Source organism: Centropristis striata, chromosome 4 (genome assembly GCF_030273125.1).
Source record: "Centropristis striata isolate RG_2023a ecotype Rhode Island chromosome 4, C.striata_1.0, whole genome shotgun sequence".
NCBI classification, from domain to species: Eukaryota; Metazoa; Chordata; class Actinopteri; order Perciformes; family Serranidae; genus Centropristis; species Centropristis striata.
Genome location: NC_081520.1, coordinates 29,159,287 through 29,182,460, shown reverse-complemented (window position 1 = coordinate 29,182,460; position 23,174 = coordinate 29,159,287). Strand labels below are relative to the sequence as shown.

The 23,174-nt window shown below is 38.3% G+C and overlaps 1 protein-coding gene across 2 annotated transcripts in view; it reads left to right on the top strand.

The window, feature by feature from the left end:
- LOC131970134 (alpha-2-macroglobulin) overlaps window positions 1-23,174 on the top strand; it is a 47,302-nt gene that overhangs the window by 2,874 nt on the left and 21,254 nt on the right. Inside the window, exons 3-20 of one of the 2 annotated variants that reach the window (XM_059331426.1) lie at window positions 2,349-2,505; window positions 5,135-5,187; window positions 6,432-6,452; window positions 6,574-6,742; window positions 6,849-6,933; window positions 7,421-7,541; window positions 7,626-7,740; window positions 7,827-7,936; window positions 9,046-9,201; window positions 10,116-10,352; window positions 10,438-10,501; window positions 11,863-12,008; window positions 12,161-12,310; window positions 13,115-13,333; window positions 14,051-14,141; window positions 14,422-14,563; window positions 17,256-17,481; window positions 22,050-22,176. In XM_059331426.1, coding sequence (XP_059187409.1) covers window positions 2,349-2,505; window positions 5,135-5,187; window positions 6,432-6,452; window positions 6,574-6,742; window positions 6,849-6,933; window positions 7,421-7,541; window positions 7,626-7,740; window positions 7,827-7,936; window positions 9,046-9,201; window positions 10,116-10,352; window positions 10,438-10,501; window positions 11,863-12,008; window positions 12,161-12,310; window positions 13,115-13,333; window positions 14,051-14,141; window positions 14,422-14,563; window positions 17,256-17,481; window positions 22,050-22,176 — 2,389 coding nt within the window. Of the gene's footprint in view, window positions 1-2,348; window positions 2,506-5,134; window positions 5,188-6,431; window positions 6,453-6,573; window positions 6,743-6,848; window positions 6,934-7,420; window positions 7,542-7,625; window positions 7,741-7,826; window positions 7,937-9,045; window positions 9,202-10,115; window positions 10,353-10,437; window positions 10,502-11,862; window positions 12,009-12,160; window positions 12,311-13,114; window positions 13,334-14,050; window positions 14,142-14,223; window positions 14,369-14,421; window positions 14,564-17,255; window positions 17,482-22,049; window positions 22,177-23,174 lie in introns of both variants that reach the window. The other variant, XM_059331425.1, reaches the window with a different exon arrangement.

Here is a 23,174-nt window from a genome sequence, read left to right as displayed (position 1 = left end):
ATTAGCAAGTGAAAACATATGCTACATAAGTATGACGGCAGTTCATAATTAACCTTGTGGAGTGGAAGAGGTCTGTTGCTCAATTTCAGCAAAGGCATTTACTTCCAAGCAGTTCTTTTATACCATTTATAGCTGGCAGATGTTGCACTGCAAAGACAAAATGTACAGTGCTTGTCAGCTCGGCAGAAGTTGTGGCTCTGCACTGAACTAAATGTAAAAGCCCCCCCTTTCTTCTTCTTCTCCTGAAGACACAAGCCTTGTTCTAAATAAGTTGGAACGCGGTCTGAAATGTAAAAATAGGTGATCATTTGTTAATCCTTTTGACATATATTTAATGGAAAACTGCACTTCAACACGCTCCAAAAAAGCTAGGACAGGAGCATGTTTACCACTGTGTTACATCACATTTTCTTTTAACAACATTCAAGTGTTTAGGAACTGATTTTATGTACTTTTTTAGCCTAACTGGTGCCTTCACTGATGTGACAGTTACACATGATGGCACTAACATTCCCCCATGCCATCACAGATGCTTTTCAACTAACAATCTGGATTGTCCTTATGATTTCCAAAAGCGATTTGAAATGTGGACTCGTCAGACCACACTGTAAAAAAAGATAAACAATAGCTTCTCAATAAAATTGAGGCAACAGATTGCATACAATATTATTAATTAAATCTAACTACGTTACAAGTTCAGTTAATAACAACTCAACAGCAAGTGCCTGTCATTTAAAAACAGACTAATTCTATTGTGTTGGATTCATTCAAAATTCTCTTGATTTAGAATTACATACACATAAAGATTATATTTAATGTGATCAAAATAAGTAGATTCCATCTCAAACATTTTTATTTTATCAAATATATTAAGTAAAATTAAATGACTACAGAATAATTTATTACAGTGCACAGCACACTCTTCCACATTGTGTCAGTCCATCTCAGATGAGTTCGGCCCCAGAGAAGTTGGTGGTTTCTTGATGTTGTTGATAAGTGGCTTTTAACTTTGCATGGTCAGGTCTTAACTTGCATTTGTAGATGCAGAAACAAACTGCGTTTAAAGTTTTTCTGAAGTGTTCACGAGTAGTAATGTGGTTTTATCGTCTAACATGCACAGACTTCTCTGGATTCTCAGAATTTTTTAATGTGGATGGATGTGGATTGTAGACGGTGAAATCCCTAAATTCCCTGCTTTTAATTTTTTGAGAAACATTAAAACTGTTTTTGTCCATGTATAGTTTTTTACAAAATGGTGAACCTCGCTCCATCCTTGCTTTTGAACAGCTGAGCCTTTTGAGGACGCCTCAGTCATGTTATCATCTTCCACACAGGTTTTCTTATCTGAAGAGGATTAGGGCCAAGTAGGAGGAAAAAAATCCATCATGCACTTTCAGAAAAAAGTCGAAATCCTGAGAATAAAGTCAACTTTTTGTGTTCGGTGAAGCCGACTACGACTGCAACCTGATTTTCCTCAATACGTCTAATAAATGCCTAAAAAATTCACATAAATTACATAAAGCAGATTTTTCAACAACAATAGTTGTAGTAGCTTCTACCAAGAATAGCTAATTTATGTGTGGGGGGATTTTAGTTCTACTACACCATATATATTGTGGTTATTACTAATTTTATGGCAATGATGAAAATCAGGTTGTAGCTTGCCGTCTACCTAACTGTTCGGATAGAAAAGTTAAGAAAAAAAAAAGTTAAGTTAAGAGGCTTTATTGGCTTAGTACAAAAAAATACAATGAAATTTGCATGGTAGCTTCCTAACATTTCAGCAGCGTAGAACATTTACAAAGAAAATAAGAGAAATTAAACTAAACAAGAATCAAATGAACTGAGTAAAGGAATACATGAGTAGTAAGGTCATAATGCAAGCTGGAAAATTTGTCAAAACTGGCAGTTCAATGTTCCTCTCGTGACTTGGGAACGACAAATCTGTGAATATCTTTACAATTTTACCGAATTCCAAAAATGTACTTTATTCTCATAATTTCCACATTTTTTCTCAAACTGCATGATGAACAAATAAATCCTCCTCTCGTTATTTTTTTCTTTTACCTGGCCCCAATCCTCTTCCTTAGTTACATGAGCATTTTCCAACTTTCCTAGTCTTTTGCTGCTCCTATCCCAACTTTTTCAAAATGTTTTGCTGGCATCAAATTCACTTTAAGCATGTTTTTACAAAAACCCATTAAGTTTGTGAGGTACAACAGTAAATATATTGTCTTTGTAATTAAATAATGTCAAAAAGAATGAGCAAATTGTGTTTTGTTTCTATTTTACGGGATTGTACAAATATGCCCTGGCTTCTCTGACAGATGTGTGTTTCTGGGTTGCAGGTCCCGACAGTTAGGTCCAGAACTGTGGCAACCATTAATGTCACCGTTCAGGGTGAGAGTGACTCGATGATCAAAAAGTCAAAAATCCTCATTGAGCCTCCTGCTTTCATCCACATCATCCAGACTGACAAACCAATCTACAAGCCTGGACAGACCGGTGAGTGTCTAACACTGTGGCACTCTGATCCTGTCCACTAGGAGGACAGTTAAAGTGTCTGAGCTTCCTGCTGAGTGGTAGAATCGCTGCTGCTGCTCTGCTGCAGTCGTACTGTTCACAAAGCCCACATTATCCCCTCTGCACTGCTTACCAATTCAGCTGCACTTGCAGAAATTTGGACTACATTACAATATCTGCATAATGCTGAGCCGCTACTTGACAACTTTAGGAATTATGTCTATATTCAAACACATAGAAAAATGGTGGTTCCTCAAGAGTTCTTGGTAGAGGTTGTGTGCAGTTAGAAAGGTATAAAAAATAATCATCAAATCACAATAAAAAGCCCACAGCACTGGGCGTCCCGGTGGCTCACACTGGTAGAGCGTGTACCATTAAGGCTGAGTCCTTGCATGCGGCGGACCCGGGTTTGAATCCGGTCTGAGGTCCGTTTGCCGCATGTCCTCCCCTCTGTTTCCCCCTTTCTGTCTATCACTTTCAATAAAAAAAGCAAAAATGCCCCAAAAAAATAATCTTAAAAAAAAAAAAAAAAAAAAAAGGCCACAGCACTTTAAAAAAATGTAATTGTATTAAAAAAAACTAAAAGACTGCATCTACTTACAAATTTATTTTAATGTCAATTTTGGAATCATCAATATGTTCTTGCCAAATAAGTATAGCCTTCTTATATTTAGTGTCAAATAAAATATTGAGACAATTGTTCAGCCAACTAGCCATCTCCATATGATGCCAGTGGCCAATGGTAGCATTAGGGCTTGTATTTCTTAAAGAGGCATTCCACACACCTCATAAAGTTAGGGGACAATCTGGGAACACATCGGCGATTGGTCTGGCGCAGATATCAGGCTATACTTCTTCATGACGTCACAACGTAAAAACTTCAGCAGTGTGTTTCCTGCTGTCAGCTTCCCTCTAAAGTACTGGTTTGAAACTCCATGCCAGTTTTTGTTTGATGATGATAGGCCAAGTAAAACGGAGATAAGGTCAAATAAATTTAGTATAAAAATGTAGAACTAGATGTTATCCCCAATTTATCTCTTATTCTATATTTGTAATGTATTTTGCTTGTTTCTTCTGGATTAAAAATGTTGATCCAGTAAGTCAAAGAGAAACAATAATTATCAGGTCATATAGGTGAGGTCGTGCTGAAAACTATGGGCCTCATTCACGAACCGTTCTTAAGAACAAATTTGTTCTTAAGTCCTACTTACGAAGATTTTACGAAGATTGTGGCATTCATTCATTTTTTTTCTTATCCAGGATTTTTCTTAGTTAAGAACAAATCCTAGGAACACTCAGGAGTACTCTTAAGCACATTTCAGTGCTGACATGTTGGCATGGTTGTGTTGTCTTCTTTTGTTAAGTTCAATAAAATACATTACAGTGAAATTTCCGTCATGTTTATGTATTTATTTATTCATTTCATTTTTGTTTTTTCATTTTAATTAAATTAAATGTGCCAACGCTTTAACATGAATCAAGTAAATTGGAAATTATACCGTCCATTAGTGATACCACCCTATTTATAGGTGGCATTTCTCCATCCACGGCCTACAAAACAATGACATATATATTGCTGCTGCAGGAGGGCTCTGTCCGTTCTGGTTCTTTTGCAGGTTGGCTCTGCGGGACTTCATCTGTCATAAAAAAAATAAAATAATAATAATAATAATAAAAAATCAAGCCAAGGATGCAACCCCTCAGTCCAATAGTAAAGACATATTTTGAGCTTACACACTATGGTAAACTCCTGCCTTACAGGGCACATGTTTTAAATATATATATATATATATATATATAAGGTATTATTCCAGAAAATACATTGTTTGTGTTGTTGCAACCTGCACTAAGGATGCTAAATTTAATTTTCTTCCTCCAAATGATCTCCTGCAGCAGAACTTCTAGTTCTGAACTGCTAAAGTTTTTTTTCTTTTTACCTGTGCTCCAACGGATTAACGTTTTGTTTTAGGCATTCTGTTGCTGTTTCCTCTGTGTGGCGTCTACACACGGCCCTGCAGTTCTTTTTATGGGCCCTTTTATGGGCATTAATGGGCGGTTACTTATGCTAATCCTATGTTAATTAGACTCACCTGGCACGCCCGCTCAATTTACGAGGAGATGGCATTCATCAATTTAAGAACACGGCTGCGAACAATTCAGCGGCTTAAGAACACGTTGATGAATCTGACATAGGGTCTTCTTAGAAATCTTCTTAAGAAGGACCTAAGAATGAATCTAAGAAGATTCTTAAGAAGATATTGGTGAATGAGGCCCAATGATACCAACATGGCAGTGTAAACACTTTTTAAGTGGCAGAATGAAAAGTATTAAACGACAAAATAACCCAAAACTCCAAAGTGTTAAACCCATTTTTTTCTTATACAAACTTACAAACTGTTGCTTCCTGGCAGTAAAAAAAGATGAAAACCTTGAAGATATTTTTTCACATAAGTTTCACACCATCTGCTGTCACCAGAAACTCTGCAAATATTAGCTGAGTCTGGTCTGTAAAAACTAGAATTGTACTATATGTGTTATATATATGTTTCTGTTTGTGTGTCATTTAAAGAATAAATTGATGGTAATTGTTTTGTTTGTCTTTTCTTTAAAGTCCAGTTCCGAATCGTCTCCATGGATGCCAATTTCATCCCAGTAAATCGAGTGGTAAGTTTGATTGATCTGTTTTTGCCTTTCGGAATGATGTGATATTGCATGATGTGTGTAATAATTCCAACCAGTGAACTTTGTAATCTGGTGTGATTTCTACCAGGCAGTCAGTGAATGTGAAGAGCGAGGTCTATTTTGGTTCAGGAGAGTGGGAGGTGAAAGGAGGGCTGTTTGTTGATGTTGGAGACAGCGTGGGCGTGAAGCGCTGTGTGGAGTAGTGTGATAAACATGCTGTCAGAGTTCATTTGGCACACACTGCATTTGACCCAAACATCTGAATCAATACAGGCTCAAGGCCTTTTCCATTTGTGTCGAGGGGCTGAAAACACAACTGCATGTAGCCACACAAAATTAATACAAATGTATCAAATGATTAGAGTTGGTTGATAAAAAGACCCTTCAGCCCTAGAGACGGTGTGAAATTGTGTCATAGCAGAGAATAAAGCTGGGACATTCTGACACAAATCGATCTGTTTCCGACCTCACCCCTTTCCATTAGAACATGTTTTCCGACTCCCGGTTGAGTTGTGTGATGTGCTCAAATCGGCGCGGAAATAAACAGCAACAGGCAGAACATACTGACTAAACATCCAAAAGCATCATTAGACTTTGAACACTTCTGTTAGATTGTGATTCTACACTGTACATAGGTAGAAAGTGCCGCTACAGTGCCATAATGGTAATTCCCTGGCTGCAATGAAGGTGCAGAAGCACTGACCAATCAGAGCAGACTGGGCTTTTTTGGGAGGTGGTCTTAAACGGAGCTTAAACGGAGCGTTTCAGACAGAGGGTGAACAGAGGTATATTTAGACAGACAGTATGAGAAAAATAATGTTTGTTTTTTTACATTAAAGCATGTAAACTTGCTCTTGTAGAAACCAAAATATATGTAAGTATTATAAATAAATAAATAAAGTATGAAATTGAAAATTGGCTTAATATGTCTGTTTGTCCACAAAATGAGTTTGCAGCCCTGTTGGGTTAAAAGTTGAATTCAAAGTGTCTTTTGCTTTTAATTCACTTTTAAAGTTTTAGTTTCAGTAGGTTGTGCTTTTGTTTTTCTGCACTATCAATAATCAATTTATAAAAAAAAAAAATGTCCGTGAATCGCAAGATTTTGCTATGAAAAAATAGACAAGATAATGATTTATCCTTATAGCTTTACATGTATATATTTAATGCATATTATGTGTACGGTGCAAATTCTGTGGGCAGCTTATCTTTTTTTTTTTCTTTTTCAGTACAAAGTGGTGGAGCTGCAGGTAAGACTGACTAAAAGATATATTATAACAGAAAATCTTCAGTAATGTGACATATTTTGAAGTGAAACCTGCAGCAGACAGCCAGCAGCTCTGAACTCAGCCTTCCTCTGTCTTTCTGTAGGATCCCAATTCAAATCGCATTGCGCAGTGGTTGGACAGGAGCATCGGTAGCGGCATTCTGGATCTTTCCCACCCGATCATTCCTGAGGCAGTACAAGGAAGCTACATGATCACCGCTTCCACGAACAAAGGAGAGCAGATATCCCACAGCTTTGACATCAAGGAATACGGTCTGCTGCAGTCATACGCAAAAGAAAACGTGTCCAAAATAATTATGTGTTTGATTAATGTAAAGTTTTAACAGTAAGGTTTTCTTTCTGTTTCCTTTTGCTTTAGTTTTGCCAAAGTTTGAGGTGAAGATTCAGCTGCCCAGTGTGATCACCATTCTGGATCGAGAGGCAACGCTAAAGATTTGTGGAAAGTGAGTTTCACACTTAAACAGGACACAAGAGGTTGACAATGGAAATGAAGTGTAAGGTAGTTGCTATTTGGTATTCAAATACTATCTTTCCTGGCCACTATCCTGACCTCTGGCATTAACAAGCACAAAGGCTCTCTGAATATTTTCTCTTTTTGGGACCATTCTCTGTAAACCCTAGAGATGGTGGTTAGATCAGCAGTTTGTGGAATACTCAGACCAGATTTTAGAAGCGTTCTGGTGTCTGTTTGTAGAGACACGTGAAGAGCAAAAGAGGTGAAACACATTGGCCAAATAGCAATCCTTGAACCCATTAACTCCATTCTCATGTCTAGCTTTGCTAATCAGACTGTTAACAGAAACGACTGGTGCAAAGAAGTCTTCACATGATGGATATTGTGCTTTTCATAGTAAATACTCCACTTCTGTGTGGATGAAGATATTAATCAGAAATGCTAAATATCTCCATCTCCCTGTGCTTTTCCTGCAGATACACCTACGGAAAGCCTGTGGTTGGTTCAGTCAAGGCAGTATTTTGTAGAAACGCTATCCGTTTTTATTGGTATTCAACTGCCCAAGAAAGAGACCTCTGCAAGACATATGAGCTGACGGTGAGCGACTCCAGACATAAACTTTTTTTTCTTTCACAAATTCCATTTTTTAAGTTTAAATTGACTGTTGTTCTTATCTTCTAGACGGATAAAGGTGGTTGTGCTACTCAAACTGTGAACTTGGCAGAGTTTGGTCTCACCAGGACCATGTACGACGACAGCTTTGAGCTGAACGCTGAAATGGAGGAGTATGGCACAGGTGAGTGACTGGACACTCTTCTTTCAGTTACCAGCAGCAGTTCCTGATGAGTTGTGATCTGTACGTTTGATCTGTCCACCATCTAGGGGTTACTCTGAAAGGCAGTGGGCGGACCAGCTTCAGCAGTCACATCCGGACTGTCACGTTTGAGGATGTACCTGCAGCGTACAAGCCGGGCATCTCGTTGGAGGGAAAGGTAATCAGTCTCATTAATGACCACTGGGAGCTTTTGCCTGCTGTCAGAAGAGGGCAAAGATGAACATATCTTTTTGTCCATGCATGACTTAAAAACTATAAAACACAAGCCTCTGTAAAGATTGACATGGATCGGACTCCAATCAAGAGAAAAATTCTGAGCTGTAATCCAGTTTGACCCAGAATCTGTATTAATTTAAACAGCTGAACAAGTTTTTACAAAGCACAATCTTTAGCTTCTTCTCGCAGCAAAGAACCGAATATTTTCTTTTTTCTTTTTTTTACGCTCAAAATAGCTCCAACTGCCCTGATTGGAATGAAATAATGAACTATGGTGTCGTCCCAAGATGATGAATCTCTGTGCTTTCAGTGAAGCATTAGCTTTAATGCCACGAGCCTCTCAAAATGTCAATGTCTCAAAAAGTAGCATGACAATTAATGACATTTGTTGTAAATATTGTGGGGCTTTTTCTGGTGTAACCACCAGTCCATAATGCACTGTCTTGAAACTCCATGCCAGTTTTGTTTGATGATGATGATAGGCCAAGTAAAATAGATAAGGTCAAAATATATTTAGTATAAAAATATAGAACTAGATGTTATCCTCATTTTACCTCTTATATGTTTTATATATATATATACATTTGTACCCAACATTTAAATTTTTTAATTTATTATAATAATAATGGTAATAATAATTTCACTGTTTTGAAAGTAATAAAAAACATAATTTTCAAAATCAGATTTTATGTTTGTTTTTTAGTTCAAAATGTTTATCCGATAAGTCAAAGTGAAAAAATATCGATCAGGTCAAATAATTGAGGTTGTGCTGAAAAAATGATACCAACATGGCATGGTAAATAGAGGAAGAATGAAAAGGATTTAAAAAAGACTCCAAAGGGTTCAATCATCATCAAACCAGTGGGCCTATATCATCTTTGCACGCAAGATATATCTTTTTCTGAACACCTGAGTGCTCCAAGAGGGAACAAAAGTTTTTAGTCCTACTAGAAATTCTGCGAATGGCAAAATCACAAACAAACAAATTATGAACTTTTGTTGTTGAAAAGTCTGCTGTGGCTTAGCTTCTGCTTTCTGGCTTGTTTGCAGGTGAAAGTGGTCGGTCCAGACAGCAAAGGTGTTGCCCGTGAGGAAGTGTATGTGTTTGCAGGCGAAAATCAAAACTTAACGCTCACCACAGACATGAGTGGCATGGCTTCATTTTCTTTGGACACCAGCGACTGGAAGGACATCGTCCATCTGAAGGTGGGTTACTGCTCATCAGAGACGTTATTTATTTTCTCTCGGAAGAATCAATTCAGTTCAATGGCTTTCTATTAATAACCAGTTCACTGTTAATCAATCCATATCTAATTAAAGAAACTTTCCACCATGTCGATCCGGTTGGAAGTGAACAACACAGACCTTATTAAATGGTTCTATTTCTGGCTACGTTTACATGATGACGGTCTGAACAGAAGACGCAAGAGTGGTGTCACGTCTTCACTTTTTATTCCGCGTTTAGACGAGCGTTTTCTGGAGGAAATCTGCGTGCATACGGTGACACAAAAGTGTGTGGAATTGGATTGTATGCATGCCAGGCGGCATCACTTAAAGCGATAAGAGCATCTTTGGGCATGTGGAAGTTTTCACACCACGTATTTTCATCAGCTACTCCTTCCACAAAGTTCTCCACCATCCACTAGATCTCCCAGGTGTCGTCCAAAGCCGTCTGGCTCGCCTCCGACCAATTGCTGCATCCAAAATGTGATAGAGGTAATTCCAGATCCTTCTCTGTTCAGTAATACTATCTGTACATATCCTGTACATTTGGTGGAAAGACTCCTGTAAGTTTATTAGAGCTGCCAGAGCAGCTTGAAGGTTTGTTTATTTTCCTGTACTGGAGCATGTATGTGACGTAAATGCGTACACAACGTGAGCAGATCTGAGCAGAGTTTTGTGTCTTGTCAGTGTAGATGGACATGCTACGGTGGAGCGGATTAAACTTTTCCACTTTGGAAGGTGGTTTCAGATTTTTCACCGTTTAAACGAAAGGCACTTCCGATAAAATATTTTGTCGTTTTTACCCGCAAGCGTCCTCGTGTAAACGGGGCCTCTGAGGAATGGTTTAGTGTTGATTCATAGTGAATAAATAGAACCTGTGATTGTTGTGTCAACAGGCGAGGTCTAGATTGACGGAGGAGAACGAGCCGTATGTGGTCAGTGTGCGTACCCCAGAGTACAGGACGGCCTACCACCATGTTGCAGCATTTTACTCCAAGAGCAGTAGTTTTCTGAAGCTCATGCAGGTGAACGGGAAGTTCTCCTGCGACAAAGACGCCACTGTGCGTGCTCAGTACATCATCCAGGGCCAGGAGCTGAAGAAGGAACAGGAAGTCCTTGACTTCTTTTACCTGGTAAGACTTGTGTGATGGTTTATACTACTGTCAGTATTACATCCATCATATTTAAATGACTTGCCTGTGTTATGTGTCTTGGCAGGTGATGTCCAGAGGTGGAATTGTGCGGCATGGTCGCGTCCCAGTGGCTGTTAAAGCAGGAACTGGTACAAACTAATCTTTCCTAAACTAACAACCATGTTAAAGGATAAGTCTGGTGACGATCTGTGTTTCTGTTTTTGTGGGCAAGTCTCATGAAAATACCACAACCTAAAAATAAACCAATAAGCCAGCTGTTTTTGTTCGAAAAGTTCAGATAAACTGTGCACCACTTGCAAAGTGAGCAATCAGCTGGTGAATATAGTGAAATAATTAGCTGCTTAAGAGTCAAAAATACAACTTCTCATGAGTAAATATGCAACTGCTTACAAACTGTTTTTATTTCCACTGCCCCCAAGTGGCCAAAAAATGCAAGTAAAGTAAATAAGTAATTTAAGTTTTCAGAAGAATCTAATTAGTCAAAAACACATTCACTTAAATGTTTTATTATTATTATTATTTATTTTTTTTAACTATTATTATTATTATTATTATTTTGCTTGGATCATTCTTTAAATGCTTGTTAAATGCTTATTTCAGGCATAATTTGCTTACGTTTACCACTACCACATGTTCCAAATAGGACAAAAAGTTTATCTTTTATGTTTTCTTCCAGGTGATTTTTAATTTCTCCACAAAAATAAAAGTCTTGTGGCCCAGTATCACAACAGCATGCCCTTAAAAAATATTCCCACCTTTTTTAAAGCCACAAACGCAGGAGAGAAAACCATTTACTTTAAATAAATAATTGATGTTATCGGAAGAATCTATTTAGCTCGACTTCATGACGTCAACAACTACTATTTAAGTAGCTTATACTGGTTAATGCACATACCCTCATCATCCCCAGTTTGTTTATTTGTTTCATGTCATATGTCTTTTCTTTTTCCCCAATTCCTGCTCATCAAACCTACCTGGCTACATTAGCTTCAGGCTAGCGTCACAGATTATTGTTTGCCCTTGTGCAACAAATATTGTTTAAAGGGGATCTTTGGTATTTTTCAACCTGGAGCATATTTTCTCATGTTTAGTATCTAAGTGACTACTAACTCGGTACAGCCTGCTCCACTCTTTCTCTCACACACCTTGGCTCCAAACTCTGAACTTTATTCTCTGTCACAGATTTCAGAAGTAGATTTTATAATATTAATAATAATAATAATAACCTCAAACCAAACACATTAAGTTACTTTGTGCTTTGACCCCTGCTTTTACCTTGCAGTTGGTTTTGCTCTTGCTCTATACTGGACCAGTTAAAAAAAATCCCATTAGTCACTCATAAACATGAGAAAAAAGGATCTAGGTTGAAAGATACCAAGTTGGTTGCAAGTTCCCCTTTAAATAAAACTCAAAGATCTGAGAAAGAATTATATATTTTGTTTCATATCGACACATGTCACATTCCCTGTCTCTGTGTTTCACGCCTCAGTCAACAAAGGAGAGTTGTCTATACCGCTCAGTCAGGTCACAAACCTGGCTCCGATCGCCCAGGTGGTAGTTTACACTGTGATGCCCGGTGGAGAGGCAGTGGCTGATAGCCAGGACTTCCCCATTCGGCTCTGCCTCAGTAACAAGGTACAACCTGAATGACCTGTTTGAACAAATAAAACATCAAGCTACAATAAATTATTCAAAGCAATTATGATGTACAATAAAATGATCATTTTAGGTCAGCACTTGTGACTTTAATCTGTTCTCAAACTGTCACCTTGCTGTCTTCTGTGCAGGTGTCTCTGAGGTTCTCCTCTCTCCAGGAGCTCCCAGCAGAGAAGACCACGCTCAGTCTCCAGGCTCAGCCAGGCTCCCTGTGCTCCGTCAGAGCCATCGACCAGAGCGTCCTCCTGCTGCAGCCGGAGCAGGAACTCACTGTCGACTATGTACGACGCATTTCTCAGGGCTAGTTAGACCTGCGTTAACATCTGTACCTTCATCAGAAAACACAACAACAAATCAGAAAACACAACGACAAATCAGAAAACACAACGACAAATCAGAAAACACAACGGCAAATCAGAAAACACAACGACAAATCAGAAAACACAACGTTGTGTTGTGTTTTCTGATTTGCCGGTGTGCTTGGGCTCTTTTTTGATGTTTCATGGTGATTTTTAAAGCGTTCATTTGACCTGACGTCATGCTATCTCAATGAAAATGTTTTTTCTTCACAGACACAGTCGTATCGAAGCCATACAGAGCACTGAAGCTTAAAGTTGAGGAATGTTTGAGAAAATGCTGCAGTTGTTGTCATCAGTTAGGTTCAGTTTGACTGAACACTTTGTTGGTCAGTCTGTGGGTTTGACTCTCATTGTGGAGAAATAAAAAGACTGAAGTGAGATGAATAGACAATTTTCTCTTATTTGACAAAACAATTCTTGATTGAATTACATTTTGTGGACACAAAATTCAGTTAAACAGTACAATCTCAATATAATGTATTGCAATACTCGGCATATCGCAAAATGCTTAAAATCGCAACAATATCAAGTATCGGGATACAATGGTTTCGTGGGTCTTCTGGTGATCCCCACCTCTATAGTGCATTGAATATTTAATCCTTTTATTTATGAAATGCTGTATGGTGTGGACTGGTTGTCAGACCTGTCCGAAGTGCAGAAGACCAGTCCAACTCATGATAGTCTAATATGATTAGTAAGTAGTAATCCATGTGTGTTTCGGTGCAGGTTTACAGCCAGCTGCCTTTGCAGAAGCTGTCAGGATACAACTATGAGGTTGAGGACCACGAGCCATATCCCTGCCTCCCTTTTCCAATACCAGTACCTGAAGAGATCGAGCTGGAGCGTGAACCAGAAGTGGATAACGTAGAGCCAGCCAGTCGAAAGAAGCGATCATTCTACTTTGGACCGCCCAGTCAGAAGAATGACGTCTACAGCATCTTTAAAGTAGAAAATTTGTCTTTTTGGTTGGCTTCATAAAGAACAGGCTACAGGAGAGATTGACACTGATTTTATAATATGCAGTCAGTTGTATATTTATAAGGAAAAAACATTTATCTAAATTTCTTTTTATCTCTGTGTCTATATTTTGGAAACCCTGAGGGGCAAGTTAGAAAAATAATCTGGTGATTCCTTTTCTAAGTCTGATCTAAATTAAGTCACGAACACATAAATTAAATTATTTATTATTATTATTTTGCAAGGATAATTTTTCTAAGTGCTTGTTGTTAAATGCTTATTTCAGGCACAATTCGCTAAAGTTTACCACTACCATATGTCCTAAATAGGACGAAATTGTTTGTTTTATGTTTTCTTCCAGGTGATTTCTCCACTAGAAAAATAAAGTATTGTAGATAGGAGAGAAAATAATTTACTTAAAATGTGAGAAAAATTTTTTTATTTCAAAATAGGGTACATTATATTACCTTGTGTTCAAGTAGAAATTAAAACTCACCTGGGAAAAACACTGTTCAGACAATGGCCTGTGGTGCATGTCTTCCTCTTCTGGCCAAAATAAGTATTACAACAACAAACATTATAATATTTACAGATGAAGTTGTCTTCGGTTTCATTCTGCGTGTTCATCAGTAGTCACCAGATCAAAAACAGTACACGGATTCACTGTCTCTTTGTTTTATCGTCTCTCTCTCTCTCTCTTTCTAGGAAATAGGAGTCAAAATTGTGACCAACTCCGATGTGAAAAAACCTTATGACTGCCATGAAAGGAGATATGACTTAGTTTACTATGATGCTGGTATGTTTTATGGTTTGTGACTGGTGAAAAAAAGTATCTCTAATTGTTAAACTTTAAATTTCTGAAAAAATTGGGTTTGCAGACTTTATAGTCGACTATGCTATAAGGGAATCTGTTCCTGTTTTGGAGAAGCAAAGCGATGTTGCAGAGACAAATGCTGAAAAGCCCAAGGAGACTATTAGAACATACTTCCCTGAGACCTGGATCTGGGAGCTGGTTTCTGTTGGGTAAGTTTAGTTGTATAATTTGATTTCTTTTTTTTATATTCATGTGTTTCTAGATCTCGTAGACTCTCCGGTTCCCATGGCCAACATGATGCCACAGGGTTCAGGTGTTATGCTCAAAGGTAAAGAGGAGGAGAAGAAAGAGACCGTCAGGACATTCTTCCCGGAGACCTGGATCTGGGACCTAGTTACTGTGGGGTAATAATATATGGAAGGATCCAAACATTATGCATGTTTCTTACAACCCTTATTCCAGGAAGAGTTGGGATGCTGTCTGAAGCATAAATATAACAGAATGCAATAATTTGCAACACATATTCAACTATAAACTGAGCAAAGACAATTTACAGTCACAGGTCACTTTATCAGCCAGCAAGGTGTACCTAATAAAGTGGCACCCTGTGTGGTCTTCATCTGCTTCAAGGTTGGACATGTTGTGTGTTCAGAGATGGTCTCCTGCAGACCTTGGTTGTAACCAGTGGTTATTTGAGTTCCTGTTGAACCAGTCTCCATTCTCCTCTGACCTCTGGCATCAACAAGCATCAAGGCTCTCTGGATATTTTCTCTTTTTGGGACCATTCTCTGTAAACCCTAGAGATGGTTGTTAGATCAGCAGTTTGTGAAATACTCAGACCAACAACCATGCCACGTTCAAAGTCACTTAAATCACCTTTCTTCATTGCATTGAGTTGCTGCCATGTGATTGGTTGGTTAGACCATTTGCATTAATGGGCAGTTGAACAGATGTACCTAATAAATTGGCTGGTGAGCGTATATTTAATCATGTACCTTATCATCTTGATGGATTTTTGGAAATATACACTCCTTCTGAACTTGATGCCAGCAACACAACAAAAAAAAGATGGGACAGGGACAACTGGGAAAGTTGTGGAACCAGTTGGAATGTTCCACAGGTGAACAGGTTCATTGGTAACTGGTGATAGTATCGTGATTGGTTATGAAAGGAGAATCCTCAAAAAGGTTCAGTTGTTCACAAGCAAGGATGGAGCAGGCTTCACCACTCTGTGAAAAACTGCATGGGCAAATAATCCAGCAACTTTAAATCTTAGTTAGCACTGCGGCTCTTCTGTGTGGAGTTTGCATGTTCTCCCCCGTGTCAGCGTGGGTTCTCACCGGGTACTATGGCTTCCTCCCACAGTCCAAAAACATGCAGCCTAGGTTTAATTGGTGACTCTAAATTGCCCGTAGGTGTGAATGAGAGCGTGATTGTCTGTCTCTGTTTCTGGCGACCTGTCCAGGGTGTACTCCACCTCTCGCCCAATGTCAGCTGGGATCGGCTCCAGCCCCCCATGACTCAATAATCGGTTTAGGATAATGAATGAATGGATTAAAGATGGTGGAATCTCTGCATGTAAGAGGCAAGGCTGGTAACCAACAATAGGCCCGTGACCTTTGACCCCTCAGGTGGTACTACATTAAAAAACTGACACGTCCTAACTTTATTGGAATCAGGGTTGTGTTTTTTCTATATATGACGTGGTGTTAGCGTGAATGTTGTGGGTTCTTTTTCTCATTCCAGATTTTATTTTATTTTTTTTTTTTTTAAATAATCGGGGGAGGATAGTCCAAGACCCAAATCTATTAAATTAGTGAATTTATTAAACAAAACAAACAAACAAAATGTCCTGACCATATAAGAAACATTCATATTTAAAGTAAGGAAAAAAGACTTGTGAACTAATGCAGAATGTTAACAGATTTACTGAGCATAATCATGTTTTTACTCATAAAACATAGCCCATTCAGAACCATAATGGTGGATTTCTACTGTAAACATAATGCACACACAAATTATTTGTATTATTGTTTTAAAGTATAATTAACTTTAAAATGTGTTATTTTTCTGTCATTCTTGTGGAGAGATAATGTATTATAATGTAAAAAATATTCTGATGGGTTCTTCTTTTTTTTTTAAAACAAAAATGTTTTTCATGAATGGTTAACCCATATCAATTTAAAAGTGATCATTTAAAACAAATTGTATTTGCATTTTGTACTATTTTTTTTAAACACATTTACATATGATTCCCAGAATGTTCATGTTTTCCTGAGTTGTATAGTCTGTATACATAATATATAGAATGCATTTTAAACTAATTGTATCATTAGAAACAACAAATATTTATTAATTCTAATAATTTACTTATATTCCCATTTCCCTTCCGGTGCAATTCAGTAAAAGCTATTCATTTTTCGTGATCTTTTGACATGTATAAGTGATCTACCATCTCATGTTTACTTTAAACTCATTTTAAACACACATGATGTACTTTAACAATATATAGAGTAATAGATTAATATTAGAGACTGCAATTTCTGAATAAATTGTGGTGGGAATGCTGGATACTGATAAGAATAATTTGAACCAGGAATAGTTTGAGTGGGTGGAATTAATATGAATGCCAGTGAAAAGTTGAGTTATACCAATAATGTATACAAAATGTTGAATATTTTTAATAGGGAACATTTAAAGGTTTGACTGGAGTTTCTAGCTGAAAGCACTGTCAAGAGGGTAACATTTTTGTCACATTCCCTATTCATTTGAACAGAGAATATTCCAGAAAATGTGGAATATTTCTCAAATTATGAAAGATATGAGAAAAATACACATACACATGCCCTAATAGAACTGAATATTTTTGATGTTTTAAATTCGAAGATGAAAAATGCGGCAGAGAAATACTAATTATATTAATAAGAAAGAATCATCCAGCATTCCCACCAATGATGCTTATAGACATCTAATAAAATAAGTTTGTGCATGTGGATGGAGTCGGACGACCGTAGCGATAGATCTAGACATCCTAGAAAAGGAACTCCATGCTTGTTGAAATGTTTTCATTTGACTCCAACCTGTATGTCTGCACAGAGACACTGGCTCAGTGAACGTGGAGAAGACGGTGCCAGACACCATCACTAAATGGGCAGCCGGAGCTTTCTGTGTCTCCTCTGTGGGCTTCGGTGTGTCGCCCAACACCGGACTGACCGCCTTCCAGCCGTTCTTCGTCAGTCTCACGTTGCCCTACTCTGTCGTCCGAGGGGAGGTGTTCACACTCAGAGCCACCGTCTTCAACTATCTCTCCAAGTGCATCATGGTAAATATTCAAGATCTTTATTTGTTGGGCGATTTATTCCGTTTTTGATTCCTTTGCTTCTACCATTTAAAAAAATGTTTACCATGCCATGTTGGTATTATATTTTTCAGCACAACCTCACCTAAATGACCTGGTAAATATTTTTTTCACTTTGACTCACTGGATCGACATTTTGAACCCAAAACAAACAAAGAAAAAAAAATCAGATTTTGAAAACGTTTTTTAATTTTGAAAATTATTTTTCATGCTCTAGCAACACAGGTTACAAATATAACATAAGAGGTAAAATGAGAATAATATATTTTATTTTTTATTCTAATCCTATATAACCTTATTTACTCTTAAATAAAACACACAAACAGCAATGGCATCACTGAGGCAAACGGAAAATAAGTGTAACTAGGCCTGTAAACAGGACTGAACGGGACCGAGCCGAGTGGAGCCGTCGGGGGAAGCGACATCAGCGGAGGCCACGTCGGGCGCGGCGCTGTGGTCTCAGTCCCTATGCGTACCAACTGCCGTGTCTCCTAACACTGTGCTCGGGGTAGGTGTAAAACATGTTAGTTGCTGTTGCCAGCAGGGGGCGCTCTGACTGGGTGTCACTATTGACACGTGGGTGTGTTGCAGGCAGGAGCCTAATCATGTGTGTGACATTTGGGACAGATTGGACAATGTATGGTCAAGTAATCCAGTCTGGTGTTAAATGGCGAGACACCATATTTTGGCGCTATGCCACGCCCACATAGTGTGACCGTCGGTAAAGCTTTTAATAACTTTTGATCCCAAAGGCCTTGTGATGGTACTGACCAAGTTGGAAGTTGATCGGGTAAAATCTGTAGAAGGAGTTCGTTAAAGTATGCGACCTGGAAATGGCCAAAAACGCTGAAGATTGTGATATTTAAACCAAGATGGCGGATTTCCTGATTGGTTTGAGGTATGGCTCCAGGAGGCTTTTTGGTGCGTCTCCACATGATTCATATGTGTACCAAATTTCGTGTCTCTACGTGAAACCTACTGCTCGGGCTAGGTGTAAAACATGTTAGTGTCTGTAGCCAGCGGGGGGCGCTATGACTGTGTGTCAATATTGACACGTGGGTGTGTTCAGGGCTGGCCCCTCATCAGGTGTGAGAAATTTGGGACAGATTGGACAATGTACAGTCAAGTTATCCAGTCTGGTGTTAGATGGCGAGACGCCATATTTTGCCGCCATGCCACGGCCACATATTGTGAAGGTCAGTAAAGGTCTTAATAAGTTATGTTCTCCAAGGCCTTGTGATGGTACTGACCAAGTTTGAAGTCAATGGGATTAAATCTGCTGGAGGAGTTATGTAAAGTATACAACATGGTCATTTTAAGAAAGGGGGCGTGGATAAAGCATAAGGGGCGGGGCTTTATGAAACATTGTTATGTAGAAGTGTTAAGGGCTGGACTCTGATGAAGCATGAGAAGTTTGGAGCAGATGGGACAAAGTATGTAAAAGTTATAAAGATCTGTTGTTTTTTGGCGAGATGCCATATGTTGCCGGCATGCCACGGCCACATAGTGTGAGCGGCGGTAAAGCTTTCAATAACTTTTGATCCCAAAGGCCTTGTGATGCTACTGACCAAGTTTGAATAGAATTGGGTGAAATCTGTAGGAGAAGTTCGTTAAAGTATGCGACCTGGAAATGGCAAAATTTCCATATTCGATCCAAGATGGCTGACTTCCTGTACGTTTTAGGAGATGGCTTCCACTGACTTTTTGGTGCTTCTTCCCATGATACACGTATGTACCAAATTTCGTGCGTCTCCGACAAACCAGTGGGAGGATATGAAATTTAGGGGGCGCTAGTGAGTCATTTTGCCACGCCCATTCCCGCGAATACTAGAATACGTAAATTTACTGGGAGATTGACGTATATGCAAAAAATGGTGAGTTTTTGAATATGATCAAGCCCCCAAAAAGGCGATTCATTTGGGAGAAGAATAATAACTAGGACTGCGCGCAGTACTGAACGGGCCCTCGCAGTACACGCGTGTCGGGGCATGCTGCCTTTGGGGTGTGTGCGTTACAGGGGCCAGTCTACACCACCCCTATGAATTTCATTGCCTTAAGTCTTATGGTCTGGGCACAGTGACACTTATTAAATTAAACTGCCGCCAGAGCGCCACCTAGGGGCCGATCAATAAAATCTTTAAGGGTTATCCTCAGGAGGGCATTGACAATAAGTATACCAAGTTTGGTGTTAATCCAAGCAACGGATTTGGAGATATAAAATACTTTAATTTAAAGAGCACCACCTAGTGGTAATCGTCCAAAATTTTGCAGCGAGCCTCAGGGGCTCATGGGGAAGTAGTAACCTGAGTTTCATGTCATTCAGACACACCAATGAGGAGATATGCAACATTTTGTGTTTTGTGTTGAAAATAGCGCCACCTGCAGGAAGTTGTTATTAAATAACTGGAGTATTCTTTGGGTAATCAAAATTCTTTTAATAACTTTTTGTCATGAGGGTCCATAGATGCTCTGTGCAAAGTTTGGTGCAAAACGATGAAATTGCCTAGGAGGAGTTCGAAAAAGTAGGTTTGCGACATTTCGCGAATTTGCAAAAAAAAACTCCAGGCGAAAATGGGCGTGGCCTATATCACGAGATTCAGCACAACTCAGTGAACGCGTGGATATAAGTTTTTTGAATGTGCGATAAAGTATGTGGGAGTTATTAGCCAAAACGCACTTTCCTTTATTGTAGCGCCACCTAGTGGTGAAAATTCAGGATGACAATAGATTATAAAATTTTTCGCCAGGTATGACTTATATTTAAAGTTTCGTGAGTTTTGGGGTATGTTCAGGCATTGAAAAATGCGATCATTTGGGAAGAAGAATAAAAAAAAAAATAATAATAATAAACTAGGACTGCGCGCAGTACTGAACGGGCCCTCGCAGTACACGCGTGTCGGGGCATGCTGCCGTCGGGGTTTGTGCGTTACAGGGGCCAGTCTATACCACCCCTATGAATTTCATTGCCTTAAGTCTTATGGTCTAGGCACAGTGGCACTTATTAAAATAAACTGCCGCCAGAGCGCCACCTAGGGGCCGATCAATAAAACCTTCGAAGGTTATCCTCAGGAGGGCATTGACAATAAGTATACCAAGTTTGGTGTTAATCCGACCAACCGATGTAGATATATAAAATACTTCAATTTAAAGAGCGCCACCTAGTGGTAATCGGCCAAAATTTTGCAGCGAGCCTCAGGGGTTCATGGGGAAGTAGTAACCTGAGTTTCATGTCATTCAGACACACCAATGTGGAGATATGCAACACTTGTGTTGATAATAGCGCCACCTGCAGGAAGTTGTTATTTAATAACTTGAGTATTCTTTGGGTAATCAAAATTCTTTTAATAACTTTTTGTTATGAGGGTCCATAGATGCTGTGTGCAAAGTTTGGTGCAAAACGATGAAATTGTCTAGGAGGAGTTCGAAAAAGTAGGTTTGCGACATTTCGCGAATTTGCGAAAAAAAACGGTAGGCGAAAATGGGAGTGGCCTATATCACGAGATTCAGCACAACTCAGTGAACGCGTGGATATAAGTTTTTTGAATGTGCGATAAAGTATGTGGGAGTTATTAGCCAAAACGCACTGTCCTTTATTATAGCGCCACCTAGTGGTGGAAATTCAGAATGACAATAGATTATAAAATTTTTCACCATGTGTGACTTATATTTAAAGTTTCATGAGTTTTGGGGTATGTTCAGGCAGTGAAATATGCGATCATTTGGGAAGAAGAATAATAATAAAAATAAAAAGAATAATCATTCGAAATACAATAGGGACCTCGCAGGTCGTTGCCTGCTCGGGCCCTAATAATCATTCGAAATACAATAGGGACCTCGCAGGTCGTTGCCTGCTCGGGCCCTAATAAACGGACCAATTACAATAGGGTCCTCGCACCTTCGGTGCTCGGTCCCTAATAAAATTCTGCATTACATTACAAAACAAAAAGACGGCACAGTTGTCACTGACCAGATTCAAATAATGTTTGTAAAGTTTGTAAAGCAGATGGTGTGAATGTTTACCATGTCATGTTGGTATCATTTGTTTCATCACAACCTCACCTATATGACCTGATAATTGATAATGATTTTTAAAAATATTTTTTCATTTATTGAAGCACATTGAGTTTACGCCTGTCGAATGAAATGTGCTATATAAATAAACTTGACTTGACTTTGATCAACATTTTGAATGCAAAAGAAACAAGAAAACCCCCCATAAAATCAGATTTTAAAAACAAGTATTTTTTACTTTTGAAAAATTATTTTTCTGACCTTATCTCTGGTTTTACTTGCCTATAGTCCTCAAACAAAAACTGGCATGGAGTCTCAGAGGAAAGCTGACGGCAGGAAACACATTGCTTCGTTTTTTTATGCTTTGACATCAGACAGAAGTAATGCACACTTTCATGGACTCCAGAGGGTTTAAATAGATTTATTAGTTAGTCTGTGGGCATCATAATAACCGACATTTGCATAAGTTTGCTTTGCTTACTCTGATTCCTGAGTGTGTTTGTCTCTGTTTCTGTCTGCAGGTGAAGATCATGCTGGCTGATTCGGACCAGTATACCTTCAGAAACTGTGATGGCTGCCAGTACAGTGTGTGTGTGTGCGCGGAGGAGAGCAGGACCTTCTCATGGATTATAACTCCAACTGCCCTAGGTAATTATAGAGGGCTGACAAGAAATACTGCAGCCTCAATCCTTTTTGATTTAGTAACAAATATTTTTTTATACATTTAACCCTTAATAGGGCACTCATTGAAATACTTGCAAATTCCAAATTTCAACCCTAGAGAATATTGGAGGATATTACATACAGCCAGAATGTGTAAAAAAACATACGAAAATAATATTTAGAGAAAAAAGTTTCCGAGATTAAAGTGGCAAATCTATGAGAAAAAAATGTGTAGATTTATGAGATTCAAAGTGGTAAATCTGGGAGAAAAAATTTGCTTTTTTCCCCATTTTTTTCTCGTAAATCTGCGACTTTTTTTCTTGTAGATTTGCCACTTTAATCTAGTAAATTTGCAACTTTTTTCTCGAAATATTACCTGAAGTTACCAAATATAGTTCTTAACCTGATAAAGGGTTAATTGAAAATCATATAAGCCAGTGAGTAATTACACATTATTGTATATTCTTTTGGTTGTCTGTTGGAAGATGTTTTTTTTTTTTTTTTTTAACTCGACAGCTGAACATGAATTTGACTTCTAATGCTAATAATAATTATTATAAGACTTATTATTATTTTAATTTTATTTATATAGCACTTTTGGTGCTTTGCAGTTAAAACAAACAATATGATAGATACTAAGATAAGCTCCACGACACAAGATAAAACATAGGATGAATAATAATTAATCATTTTAATAATAATAATTTTTCTAATTAACTTTTATGTTCATCTGCAAAAAAGGTTGGACATATTTTTTTACATATAAGGTACATATAAAAGTGTATTGTAAAACATATTGTTTAGAGTGCATCGAGAAATTAAAACTACCCTGGAAGAAAACATACACTTTTTTTAGTCCTTTTTAAACATGGGGTAGTGGTGCACGTCAGTCTGCTGTGGCCAAAATGATTATTACAACAACAAACACATAAAATGATTTCCAATAGAAAGAAACAACTGTTTAAATTTTAGTAACATATAAC